The 12,960-nt window shown below is 38.9% G+C and overlaps 1 protein-coding gene across 6 annotated transcripts in view; it reads left to right on the plus strand.

Annotated features, from left to right (window-relative positions):
- ehbp1 (EH domain binding protein 1) overlaps positions 1–12,960 on the plus strand; it is a 248,288-nt gene that overhangs the window by 63,536 nt on the left and 171,792 nt on the right. For 5 of the 6 annotated variants that reach the window (XM_022672775.2, XM_022672778.2, XM_022672780.2 and 2 more), the window contains 3 exons: positions 1,118–1,299; positions 8,062–8,201; positions 12,276–12,359. In XM_022672775.2, coding sequence (XP_022528496.2) covers positions 1,118–1,299; positions 8,062–8,201; positions 12,276–12,359 — 406 coding nt within the window. The remainder of the gene's footprint in view (positions 1–1,117; positions 1,300–8,061; positions 8,202–12,275; positions 12,360–12,960) is intronic. The other variant, XM_022672779.2, reaches the window with a different exon arrangement.

The raw sequence follows: 12,960 nt of genomic DNA on the forward strand, positions 1-12,960 counted from the left end.
AAATAAACAGTTTTTAAGGAAGAATACAGCTATTATTACATTATTATTTCTTTATATATAATAAATTATAAGTTGTCATGTACAATACAAATAGGACTTTTTGTTCTTTTTATGTCGAGCATGTTTTGTCATGATGTGTATAATTTATTTGGGTTTAATGGATATTGCAATCTCTGTCTATTGTTTATGCACACATTGGGATGAAGAGGCTAAAATGTCTTTTGTGCTGCCAAAGATTTGTGATTAATTTCACCTATTTATGTTTTTATTTAATTTAATTTAATTTATTTTATATGCACATTTTTTGTAGAGTGCTTGTGTATATAGTAGTGCATTTCTGGTTTGCAGCTGTGTAAGTTTGTGTAATTGATTATTGAGTATCGGATAATTAGTGTAATTGTAAATATTATTTGAAAATATGTACTAAGCCGTAATTGAATATTATCAAGCTGTGGCAAATTAGTGAAGTTACTGTTTATGAAGGTGTGTAATTATGAAGTGTTATCACTGCCATTGTTACTGTAATATAATTAAAATATTTCACTGCAGTTTATTTAGCATATATTGGAGGAGAATATTTAATAAGCATTCAATAGACTACCTTACATTTACATATGAGAATGTGAGTTTGTATCAGTATAAGTTGGAGCGTTGCTGTGAGGAGCATTTGATTGCATTCAGCATAATGCAAATAAGAGTTTGTAAACTATTATGAAGAATGTTTGATTTTAGTTTTTATGGTGAAATTAATATATAATTAAAGAGCACACTTAAAACACCTTCTTTGGAATAAGAAATAAATGAATGATTAAATTGAGAGACTAATGAATAATGAAGAAATAAGCATAATGTTTAGGTATAGCCCTAAAATTAAAACTTTAGGGTAAATAGTAGTCTGTATCGACTTTGATTTAGCTAAGAGTAAATATACTCTTGTTATCCAGTGTTCTGCATTGGGCATCATGTCTATAGGGTCATCACTCGCCACTGTAGCACACGTGCTACTCGATTACTGAATCAGCAGTTCTTGAATAAGATGGAATGTCCAAATAATTTTGGAACCTTAATGTAATTTATTATTCTCTCTCTCTTTCTCTCTCTCTCTGTCTGTCTGTAGGAGTCTCCCTCAGGTCGTAGGAAGGCTCTGGCCACCACCACTATAAACATGAAGCAGTACGCCAGCCCGATGCCCACGCAGACGGACGTCAAGCTGAAGTTCAAGCCTCTGTCCAAAAAAGTGGTGGCTGCAGCGCTGCAGTTTTCTCTCAGCTGTATTTTCCTCCGAGAGGGAAAAGCTACGTAAGAAAACACTCAGTCACACTGTTACTTCCACAGCTACTCAGGGATATTCAGCGTGGCAGCGGGATATGGAGCTGTGATATTGAGTTTAAAGGTTGTAAGTTGGGTGGACTTCTGGGGTAGGTGGAGTCATAAGGATGGGTGGAGCTGTGATATTGGTGGAGCTTTACATTAGGTGGGTGAATAGAGTAGGTGGAGGTAGAGCTATATGTTAGTTGAAGCTTTGTGATTGGTGGAGCTGTAGGTTAGGACAAATGTGTGGATGTGAAGCTTTAGGTTAGGTGGAGGAATGGGGTAGGTGGAGGTAGAGCTGTATGTTAGTTGAAGCTTTGTGATTGGTGGAGCTGTAGGTTAGGACAAATGTGTGGTAGGTGAAGCTTTAGGTTAGGTGGAGGAATGGGGTAGGTGGAGGTAGAGCTATATGTTAGTTGAAGCTTTGTAGTTGTTGGAGCTGTATTCTAGGATAAATGTGGGGTAGGTGGAGCTGTGATGTTGTTGGAGCTGTAGGTAAGGTGGAGAAATGGAGTATGTGGAGGTAGAGCTATATGTTAGTTGAAGCTTTGTGGTTGGTGGAGCTGTATGTTAGGATACATGGGGGTAGGTGGAGCTGTGATATTGTTGGAGCTGTAGGTTAGGTGGAGAAATGGAGCATGTAGAGGTGGAGCCGTATGTTAGGTGGAGCTGTGGTTGGTGAATCTGTATGTTAGGGTAAATGTGGAGTAGGTGGAGTCATAAGAATGGGTGGAGCTGTGATATTGGTAGAGCTGTGATATTAGTGGAAGTGTAGGTTAGGTGGAGAAATGGACTAGGTGTGGACTAGGAATGGGGTAGAAGGAGCTGTAACATAAGTGTAGGAATAGGTTAGGTGGAGCTGTGAGGTAGATGGAAGTGTAGGTTAGGTGGAGGTATATGTTTGATGAAGCTGTGTGGTAGGTGGACCTGTGGGGTAGGTGGAGTCATAAGAGTAGATGGAGGCCTGATATTGGTGGAGTTTTAAGGTCTTTAGGTGGAGGTGTATATAGGTGCAGCTGTAGGTTAGGTGGAGGTGAAGGTTATGTGAAGGAAATGGGGTAGGTGAAGCTGTGAGGTTAGTGGAGATGTGATGTGGGTGTAGTTCAGGTAGATCTATTAGATCTGTGAGGTAGGAAGTGCTGTAAGTAAGATGGAGCTGTAGGTTAGGTGAAGGAAAAAGGATAGGTGGAGCTGTAAGTAATTAAGTAATGTTGAGCTGTGAAGTTATTGGAGATGTGATGTTCATGTAGATCTGTGAGGTGCTGTAAGTAAGGTGGAGATGGGATGTGGGTGTAGGAGGTGCTGTAAAAAAGGTGGAGCAGCAGGGTAAGAGTAAAGAGTACACAGTAAAAAACTGTAAAAGCTCTTGTTCTTCTCACATTCCTCATCTTTTATCTCCAGCTCTCCTCCACCTGCTCCACCTTCCACTTAGTCCACTTAATTTTTGTCATTTTCCTTTCTTTCCTCTCACTTTTTGCCCCACCTACCCTCTCCCTGCAGTGATGGGTGAACATCATGTGGCATAACTTACATTCCTGACATTCCACAGCTATCACTTCTTATTTCTTACTGATCTCTCTCTCTCTCTCTCTCTCTCTCTCTCTCTCTCTCTCTCTGTTTCACACACTTTTCTTCTTTTTCCCTCCCATTTCTGATTCTCTCTGTATTTTTCTACATCAATCATTTTGTTTTAAAGGTTTTCCTTTTGCTAAAGTCAATTTTTTTCTTGTTCTTTGTGAAATACAATAGGTCTCTCTGAGTTATATATGCATGCATATCTGCAGCAGCTAGTAAAAAAAAAACACTCAGAAAAACAAGTTGTTTTTTTTTTCACAAAAAACAGCTCACATGGCATTCATTCATATTAGAGACCACAACTAGACATTTAAAAACAAAAGAATGAAAAGGCAATGGAATGGAATGAGACCTTTAAGATAAAGGTATTTGGCTCATTTTTATTACTTTTGTTTTTCCTTATTTATAGTTTATCCAGCTTTAAGTGCTTTCTTATTACTTTTAGAAGAATTGCTGTGGGGATTTGATTGCATTCAACAAGAAGAGCTGTGAGTTATCGAGGTCAGGATGCTGGATGATCTTAACTCCTGGATCATCATCATCATCATCATCATCCTCAACTTCTCAAATCCTCCCATAAGTACTGGTTGGAGAACTCCAGATAACATGGTTCCACTGCTCCACAGCTCAGTGCTCAGTGCCTGTTCTGCTGCCAACAGGTTCATGTTCATCTGCTTTAGAGAGTCCTATTCTTATTGGCAAGCTGTGTGTCCCTTATTTGCACATCTTTGTCAGCAATGGGTGGTGCGTCCACAATCATGTGGACATTGTTAGACTGTGTATCATTAGATGTAATGATGGAACAGTTCAGCTTTGCCTGTTGGACAGTGGCTCAGGGAATGAAGGAGGGTCTGAAGGACTTGGAGCGTTTGTTTGGGACTGCAGTATATGTGCAGGAAAACTGGGAAGGACAGATAGAGCAGATTTCCGGAGGCTCCAGGGATGGAAGGGGAGTCGTATCTTGAAGAGGGTGCTTGTGATGAAGAATCTCGCACCCTCCATGATGTGGCACCGGCTGACTGTACAGGAGCCTCCTGCAGGTCTGGCAAACCAGGTCCAGAAGGCTTTTGTAGATTTCTTTTTGGGATGGACATCACTGGCTCTCAGCTGCCCCCGGATGGAGGAGGCCAGAGGTGGAGACTGCCCAGAAACGGCCGTTCCAAGAGGGCAGTGGCCTTTGGAACAGGTTTGATCTGGCAATACTTCAGACACTTGATGGGCCGGGCTTTTGATAAACAGCTTTTTTTTTCAGTGGTCTGAGAATGCTAGGTGTTAGAGTACTGTACGGAAGAAATTTGCTATCAAGAGACTTTGTGTTCCCTTTCTCAACCTTTCTATATTCCACAGTTTTAACAGGATGAGAAAAAATATTTAAAATATAGACTGGACATCTTATGTGACTATCATCATCATCATCTTATTATTCTCACCCTTTTCTCCTTGTTTTTATGCTGCTTCTTCTTTAAGGTCTCCTTCTGCTAAAATCCACTTTTTCTTGTTCTATGTGAAATACTATAGGTCTCTCTGAGTTGTACATTCATGCTGCATATGAAACTGTTTCTCAGCCTCCACTGTCTGCAGTAGCTAGTAAAAGAAAAGCCTCGGAAATACGAGTTGATCGGACAGATGTAAAATGTCAACGCCAACCAGTGACTTCATGGCCTCGCCCACCTCGGCTCAGAACCGCCCACAGGCAGCTAGTTAGCTTTAGCTATCTTGTGTAAATAACTGTACCTTAAATATACACTATGAAAGCACTGTTTAACAAGGTAGCACAACTCGACAGAACACCGCTCAAAGCGGGCATAGTTCGCATCGGATTTTATGATATAAAGCGGACTCTGGGGCTTTGATGTGGTGAAACTGAGGTCAGTCTGGGCTCGGCTTGTGCCGTTGATAAATTTTCTCCGCCACGGAGACGCTCGAGTCTGACGTTAAGTGACGTTTAAGGGTTAAGTTTGTCTAGCACTCAGTGCTGTATCTTTATAACTAAGGCTTTATCTCTGAAAACATTTTGTCCTTTGAGTTTTAGCGCTGTAAAATTGACTTTTGGGGGGAAAGCAGGTAGACATTCTCTGCTTTAGTGCTGTTAGCCAATCAGAGACAATATATTTGCATGTATGAAAATTCATACATGTCTTTATTCAGAATCCTCTAATTCAGGGATCTAAAGCAGGGCTAATTAGAAACACCTGAGCATGCTGAGAATGCTCACATGGCATTCATTCATACTAAAGACCACAACTAGACATTTTTTTTTAAATGAATTTTTTTTAAATGAATTTAAAAACGATGGAATGAGAACTTTAATGTTCTTAGTGGACTAAGCAAAACTACTGTATATTCTAAAGCTTTATGTTTGTTTTTTTTATGGGTATATAAATTGTGTGTTTATCTGTGAAACTACAATATAACATTATAACACTGACTTTATTTATTTGTATTTTTTCTAATGTTATGCCAGTGGACACACCCATTGGCTAGTTTCTTTATAGTTTGACATTCTATCGATACAATTAAGTCACTGGTCAATGATTATTACAGTTAAAATAAACTGAAAAAGTTATGTTTCTTTGTGTTTAGTATTCTAATGTTATATGGAGTTCATTATAGGTAGACAGTCATTGACCACTGCTTTGTTTATTTGGGTTCATTCCAATGATATATAGAGTTAATTACAGATAAACAAACTGCTGAAGACTCCTTCTTTCTCTTTCTCTCTCTCTCTCTCTCTCTCTCTCTCTCTCTCTCTCTCTCTCTTTTCTAGTCTGCAATATTGTAATACAGTAAAAATAACTCTAGTCTACCAGGCCTAAAGAACGCTGCACTATTATTATTGCTGATTCTTTACATTTACCTTTAAATACCCATAATTATTAAACACTTAAGAAATCTGAAAGATCACATGGTTTATATCACTGGTGATGCCATGAATATGTTGTTTCCATTAATATATTGAGCTTATACAAAACACATTTTTGAATTATGCTAAAAGAACACTTACTCTTATTTTAATCAAAATTCATAGAAATTTAGGTTGAAATTGTCTGTAATAGATTTTTTATAGGACTACGAATTGCTCCTTTATCCTTAGTGAAGCTGATGAGATGAACAGCGAGTATAGAAACACGTAAGTTATCAGAACGTTCATACTGTACGTGTGTGTGTGTGTGTGTGTGTGTGTGTATAGGGTAGTATATTATATTTGGTGTGAATAGATGTCCAGGTTTTTAGTTAAAAAAATAAAAATACAAAAATCGATAGACTGATATAATATCCCTTGATGTAAGTATGGCTGTTATTGTGGAATCTGTTGACATAGGAAAGTCATGGCGACTGTTTGGACTGGTGCGTTATTGTTGAGCGTTCACCCCGGCCCTCTCGGTTTCCTCTGAATGCGCTTCAGGAATGAAAGGAAATGGAAGAAGCGGATAAATCTGCGTTCTACAAGACTCTTCAGCCTCTCTCTCTCTCTCTCTTTCTCTCTCTTTCTCTCTCTTTGACATTCATTTCACAGGGAAGCCAACAAACAGCAGCCAGATGAAATATTTCCAGCCACTGGCCTCGAAAAGTGATAATATCCTTCACCCGGCCAGCTCACAACATCCTCAACCCCCCCCCCCCCCCCCCCCCCAATATATATATATATATATATATATATATATAGTTAAATATATATATTTCTGAGCAAACCCCCGTCTGAAGAAAAGCGAGTGTGAGGGGAATGTATAAGGCGTGGGTGTGTCCTTTGTGTTATCTGTGTTTGCGAGTGTGGGAGCGCGCGAGAGCGGGCCTTTTGTGCGATTGGGTTATGGAGGTGGAAGTGTGTAACCCCTCTTAACCCGCGGGAATGATGTCACGGGCGCACAAATAAACTCCATTACATACGTTCAAATAAGCTCCGCCGCGGCCAAAGAGAGGTTGCGGCGCATTCATGAAGGGGTGATGGAGAAAGGGAGAGCGAGAACGAGGGGTCGGGAATGAGAATGAGATGAGGGGGAGACGGAGAGAATGGAAAGAGAGAGAGGGAGAGCGAGAGAGCTTGCGTTAGCACTAATCCCGCGGTGTTATCTCCAGGCCATAGTGGTGGAGGCTGAGGCAGGAGTGTGTGTTCAGCCTGGAGCTTCTCATGAGGAAGAACATGAAAGGCACACTGTTAACATTTGTTCTCTCTCTCTCTCTTTCGTTCTCTCCCTCACTCACACTTTTTCTTTTCTATCTTTCCTCGTGTTATTGCTGTTTGTTAATCTACAGTATCGATAGAGTGGAATTTTGATGCACTTAAAGCAGCAGAACAAAACTTCTCCAAATTTAAGTCCTTCAGTAACTAATCATGTTTGCCGTGTCTGTAGTATTACAGTGGAGCTGGAGGCTGAGGCTAATATAAATTAAAAAAGTAGTAGTGGACGCTTATACCCTACCAATTAGCATGGTGCAGCCTGCATCAGTGTACACACTCCTCACACTGTGTAAAAGCCTTCAGTACAAATTCAGGACAAACTGTCTATTAGTAGCTTTGCTTTTATCCATGCATTCCTTAACATTATACCATGCAGTGTTAACTTTTTGTGTGGAATTTAGCCTTTCCCCCATCCCATTTCCACACTCAGGGCTGCCAGGTATAGAACACAAAGCATGCAAACAGTCTACTACAGCCATGGAAATATGTGAGAAATATGTGAAATGTGCCCATTCGTTTGCTGAGCAGGTAATCACTGAGTTTCAGTAAGGTTGCTTAACATAGCTGGGTAATTTCACAGTTGTTACCAACACTAGCGAAATGGAGAGGGGCATTTTGGACACTAAAACCTATATATTCACTGTTCAACTACAGAGTAAGACCGGTCATAAATTGCCACTCTACATGCATCTAGCAGCCCGCCTGAGCATTGCGTCTGGGGAGGAGCAGGTGTCCACAATGAGTTATTCGGTATTAGTACTATAGATTTTTCAAAGTTGTGAATTATGAATTATTTGGTATCCACTGTGAAATATTCATTATCCATTAGGAATTTTTCAGTCGTATCTGTTTCAGTAGTTATTTGGGTGTTTAGTGTAACTCGTGTTCATTGGGCATGTTTTTGCCGACATACCTATATCTTAAACTCTTGAACAGTAATTGGTTAAAACATGGTTTTAATCTACTGCTTGTGGTTCTCTCTGATTATCTCTCAGGGATGAAGACATGCAGAGTCTGGCCAGTTTGATGAGCATGAAGCAGGCAGACATCGGTAACCTGGATGACTTTGAGGAGGACAATGAGGAAGACGAGGAGAACCGGGTCAACCAGGAGGAGAAAGCAGCCAAGATTACAGGTAAGAATAAAGAAACTGAAGTTTTTAAATAAAACATGTTCAGAATGATTCATTTTCATGATAAATGTATCTGTGTGTGAGCAGGAAATCTAGTCTTACAATATTTTATAATGTATTTTACTGTAGACATGTTATGCTTGTGCCTTTAGAATCTAAATTAAGATCAGAGTGTGATTTTTCAGTGGTGCTGTCATACTTTGGGGTCCAAGGACTTTAATGTTTGTGTAAGAAATCTTCAGTTTGTAATTTAATGCTGGATTAAAGTTCTAAATACAACGTTACAGCTGGAACGCCACCACAAAAGCAGTAAAAGCAGTAGTATTATACAGTATATTATCACCTACATCATCTATTAGTGTCTCTATAGTATAGTATACAATAATGTTTTATTAACTGGTAACCCTAACAATGCTAACCTGGGACAGTAATAACATTTTGTAACTTGAAACAGTTCAAGATTTGGTTATAATTACCATAAGTCTTAAAGCAGCACTAGGTAGGATTTCATTGATTTTTTTATCTTTTTAAAGAAGTGAAATTACAGCTTAAAACTCACTGCAGCGCTGCATTGAGGTGTAATAGGAGGAATAGCGGTGCTCTCGTGTCTGTGCCGGAGCTCCTCTGAGCTCAAACCAGACTCTGTAAGTTTTCCGAGGCGGCCCCGACCAACGCTCGCGAGAACTGCGACCTGCTTTCCGACCTTTACTTCTAACAGTTCTACAAGAACTACTGGTTCATTCTTTACAAACTAACATACAGACACTCTGGCAGAAGCTGGAAAGAGACCGAATATGTCTGTGAAAGCCAGAAAACGAGAAAGAGAAACTAAAATCCGCCGGAAACATTTATTACACTCTACAACTGTAGGGGGAGCTCATGAGCACAAAATCTCAATCCTACCTAGTGGAGCTTTAAATAAAGGAAAGTTAAAGCAGCTATGTTAAAAGTTTAAAGTCTTTAGCTTTAACTGTGTTTAAATGTTTTGGAATAGTGTAACATTTGTTTGGAAAGTGTAACTCTAACAACAATATTTCCAGCATCTGAACATTGGTATTAAAATAAATGCGGAGTGTGTCTGTCCAGGACGGCACTGAAGAATGTGGAGAAGCTTTGGCTGATTTGATGGTTTTGAATACTTTATTATTTGAGTGAAAGTGTGGGAAAGTGAGTTTGTGTGAGAATTTTGTTTGAATGTTTATTTGATTTGTACTGAAGTGTGTGGCTGTGTGTGTGTTTTTTGGGCTGTGGGTGTGTGTGCACGGCTGCGTGTAGGGCTGCAGCTATCGATTGTTTTAATAATTGAGTACTCTACTGAAAAATCGATTCGATTAATCGAGTAATCGGATAAAACATAAAGTAAGTAATTTTTTTAATGAATTTTTTAAACAGCATACATTTCCACATTGCAAACACAAATATAAATAAATAAAACACAAAAGAGACATAAATACCACAAGTAATAATTTAATAATTAATAATTTAATAAATTAAGTTAAATTATTTAAACTTAGAATTTCTTGTAAGAATTAAATATAGGGCATTAATCAATAATAAAGGCGTAAACATTGGCTTTATGTTGTGCATGTTAGCTTCTCAACAGCAGAGACGGCAGATCTGCCAGTGTTGGATGTTTTTGGATGTTTTTGGAAAAACCTGTGAAATAATGTTTTTTTTTTTGTTGTTGTTTATTTACGTTTTACACTACTCAGATCTAAATAATTGACATAACTAAAACTAAATGACAATACAGTAAGTTCATGGCCGGTTAACTTTAACATGTATTTATTTATAAACTCCACAGCACTGTGTTTAATGATTACATAAAGCCTGTATTTAATCTAGAACTTGTCTCCATTGTAATAAACTAATCACATACATTAGGCAGTATTCCTAATGATCAGCACTCCACTGCGCTGTCGTTAATTTATACGTTAAATTGACCTGCACTCCGCTCTAAAAACCTCCGCCTCCTCCACTTCCTGCTTCCTGTGCGTGGGTGACGTAACGCTAAACGCGATATTTCACATTAAAAGTCTGCGCTAAATTCTGTGCTCTATGTTTTAAAATTAATTAAACGATTACTCGAGGCACAGAAAATTTATCAATAATTTTTTTTATTTGAGTGACTTGAATTACTCGAGTAATCGTTTCAACCCTAGTTGCGTGTGTTAGGCTCTTTGTGTGTGTGTGTGTGAAGATAGTGATACATAATCAGCAATCTCCCCAGTTTCAGAAAAGTTTCTCCAGCACTGAGGCTGGAGTAGTATTAGTATTAGCATTAGCCGCTAGCCGCAGTGCTAATTTTTTAGCTGTTCAGAACTGAATATATCGGACTGTATTCTGAGGTTTACCATGTTAAAACAAGCTACATGGGAAAAAATGCTTGTTAATATCGCCTTGGCTCCGGCTTACTCAGTGTAGCTCTGTCGGGCAGCTTTTACTAGTGCTCAGCGCTGCTAACCGTGTCTAGCAATGCTGCTAACCACGCTAAAATACTGGAAATGGAAGCCTACTGTAAATAAACGTAAGTGATATACTCACGCAAATAAACAGCTTTCAGGAGAGAAATCTGTATAGATTAACATTTAGCACTCATTTGATTTTGCTGAATTAGAAGAGAAACATGGCGAAACCCTTGTTCCTCACTATTTTCGCTGAAAATGCGCCTTATTTTTGAAACTAGACCAGAAAAAAACATTTATTGATTGTGTGCCTTATAATCCAAATGTAGGGTACTCTTCAATATTAAGTTTACAGTGAAACAAATCGTAAAAAGAAAAAAACACACTGAATGAGAAGAGGTGAGTGTGTGTGTGTGTGTGTGTGTGTGTGTGTACGTCTCACACTGCTTGTGTGAGAGATGCCTTGCGTGGCATAATCCGCCCTGCCCGTCCTCATGGATCCTTGACATTAAGCCCCCGTATACCAGCTTGTGTGTGTGTGTGTGTGGGTCTATATGTGCCTATAGGAATGCTTGAGTTGTTTATTCATTGTATCTGCATCGTAAGCCTGTGCGTCTCCAGAGCGATGTTCTCCATCCCTCCTTCCTGCCTGTGATTGGTTGAGATTAGTGGAGCTCTGAGGGAAGCTGGAGCCGCTTTCATTGTGTAGCTCTGTTTCATACATAAGTTATACAGTGTTGTACATTAAATATTTACACAGCTATCCTATAACTGCTGTATGGGGTTGCATCAGATACCTTAGTGGGGTATGATATGATCATACAGTAAACACATGCTAAATACTAGTATTGGTAAAAGTAATGCTAAGAGACATTAATTTATTTGTTCTTACATTTCTGAAAGGTGGCGACCCTACCTGCTCTCATTGTGTGCTGCCAGCAATGTGTGTGTGTGTGTGTGTGTGTGTGAGAGAGAGAGATACAGCTCTGGAAAGAAAATAAGAGAGCACTTGAAATTATGAGTTTCTTTTACTTTACCACATTGAAAACCTCTGGAATATAATCAGGAGGAAGATAAATTATCACAAGCCATCAAACCAAGCTGAAAGTAAAGTTATCCAAAAGCAGTGTGTAAGACTGGTGGAGGAGAACATGCCAATATGCATTAAAACTGTAATTTAAAATCAGGGTTATTCCACCAAATACTGATTTTTGGACTTAAACCTTAAAACAGTATAATTATGAACTTGTTATTTCAGCAATTTCTCATTGTCTGCAAATAAATGCTCTAAATTAATAATTTTATTTGGAATTTGGGAGAAATGTTGTCTGTAGTTTATAGAATTAAAACAGCAATGTTAATTTTATTCAAACGTATACCTATAAATAGCAAAATCAGAAGTCAGAAGTGGTCTCTTAATTTTTTTTCAGATCTGTATGTACGTTTAGTGTGTGCTAACTGTGTGTGGTTATTTTTTATTTTATTTTTTTTGTGGGTGGAGCATAGGTGCATTATTCACATGGAGTTTGCTACCTTCTTATTTTTAAACTGTGTGTGTTGTGTGAGTGAGTTTCCACAGATGCGTATGTATGTTTGCTGTGTAAGAGTGTGTGTGTGTGTGTGTGTGTGTACTGATCAGTGTGTGTACTGTTCCTGGCCGCTTTGTTTGCAGAGATAGTGAGGCAGTTAAATGCGCTCAGCAGTATAGATGGAGATGACGACGACCCAAAGCTCAAACCAGCCTGTTCTCCTGCAGGTTTCACACTTCTACTAACAATATCACTCTCTCACTCTTTCACACTTTCACTCACCCTCTGCTGTCCTGCTCTCTCACTTCATTCTCTCTCTCTCTCTCTCTCTCTCTCTCTCTCACTGCTTTCTTTTTTTCTTTCTCTTCACGTGATCTGTACCTGTGCCTGTGCCCCTGTGTCTGTACTGTGTGTTGTGTCTGTGTTGTGGTCAGTCGTGTGGCTGTGTTGTGTCCATTGACTCCATCCAAAGCCATGTGAAGTGATTTTGGGTTTGCCTTTATTCAGCTTTGTTGTGATTTTTGGTTCTAGCCTCATTTTCTGCAGTTTGTAGTGAACCAGCCTAAACCACTTACCCATCTTCTCTATCTTGTCAATGCCGTTGGCTTATTTTAAATAGCACTGGATGATACAGATAAAGTGTAATATCACAGAAATGACAATATTCTATTGGTGTTATTTTCCATAAAAAAAATAGAAAGGAAATTATAAGAAAATGCAGGGTTTAATTTTATTGCAGACGTAAGATATTTTGTGTTCTGTCTGGACAGCTTTATTACATTTGTTAATAAACAGATACATACCTGCTTTTCAGGCCTGTAACAAATG

The sequence above is a fragment of the Astyanax mexicanus genome, chromosome 14 (genome assembly GCF_023375975.1).
Source record: "Astyanax mexicanus isolate ESR-SI-001 chromosome 14, AstMex3_surface, whole genome shotgun sequence".
NCBI classification, from domain to species: Eukaryota; Metazoa; Chordata; class Actinopteri; order Characiformes; family Acestrorhamphidae; genus Astyanax; species Astyanax mexicanus.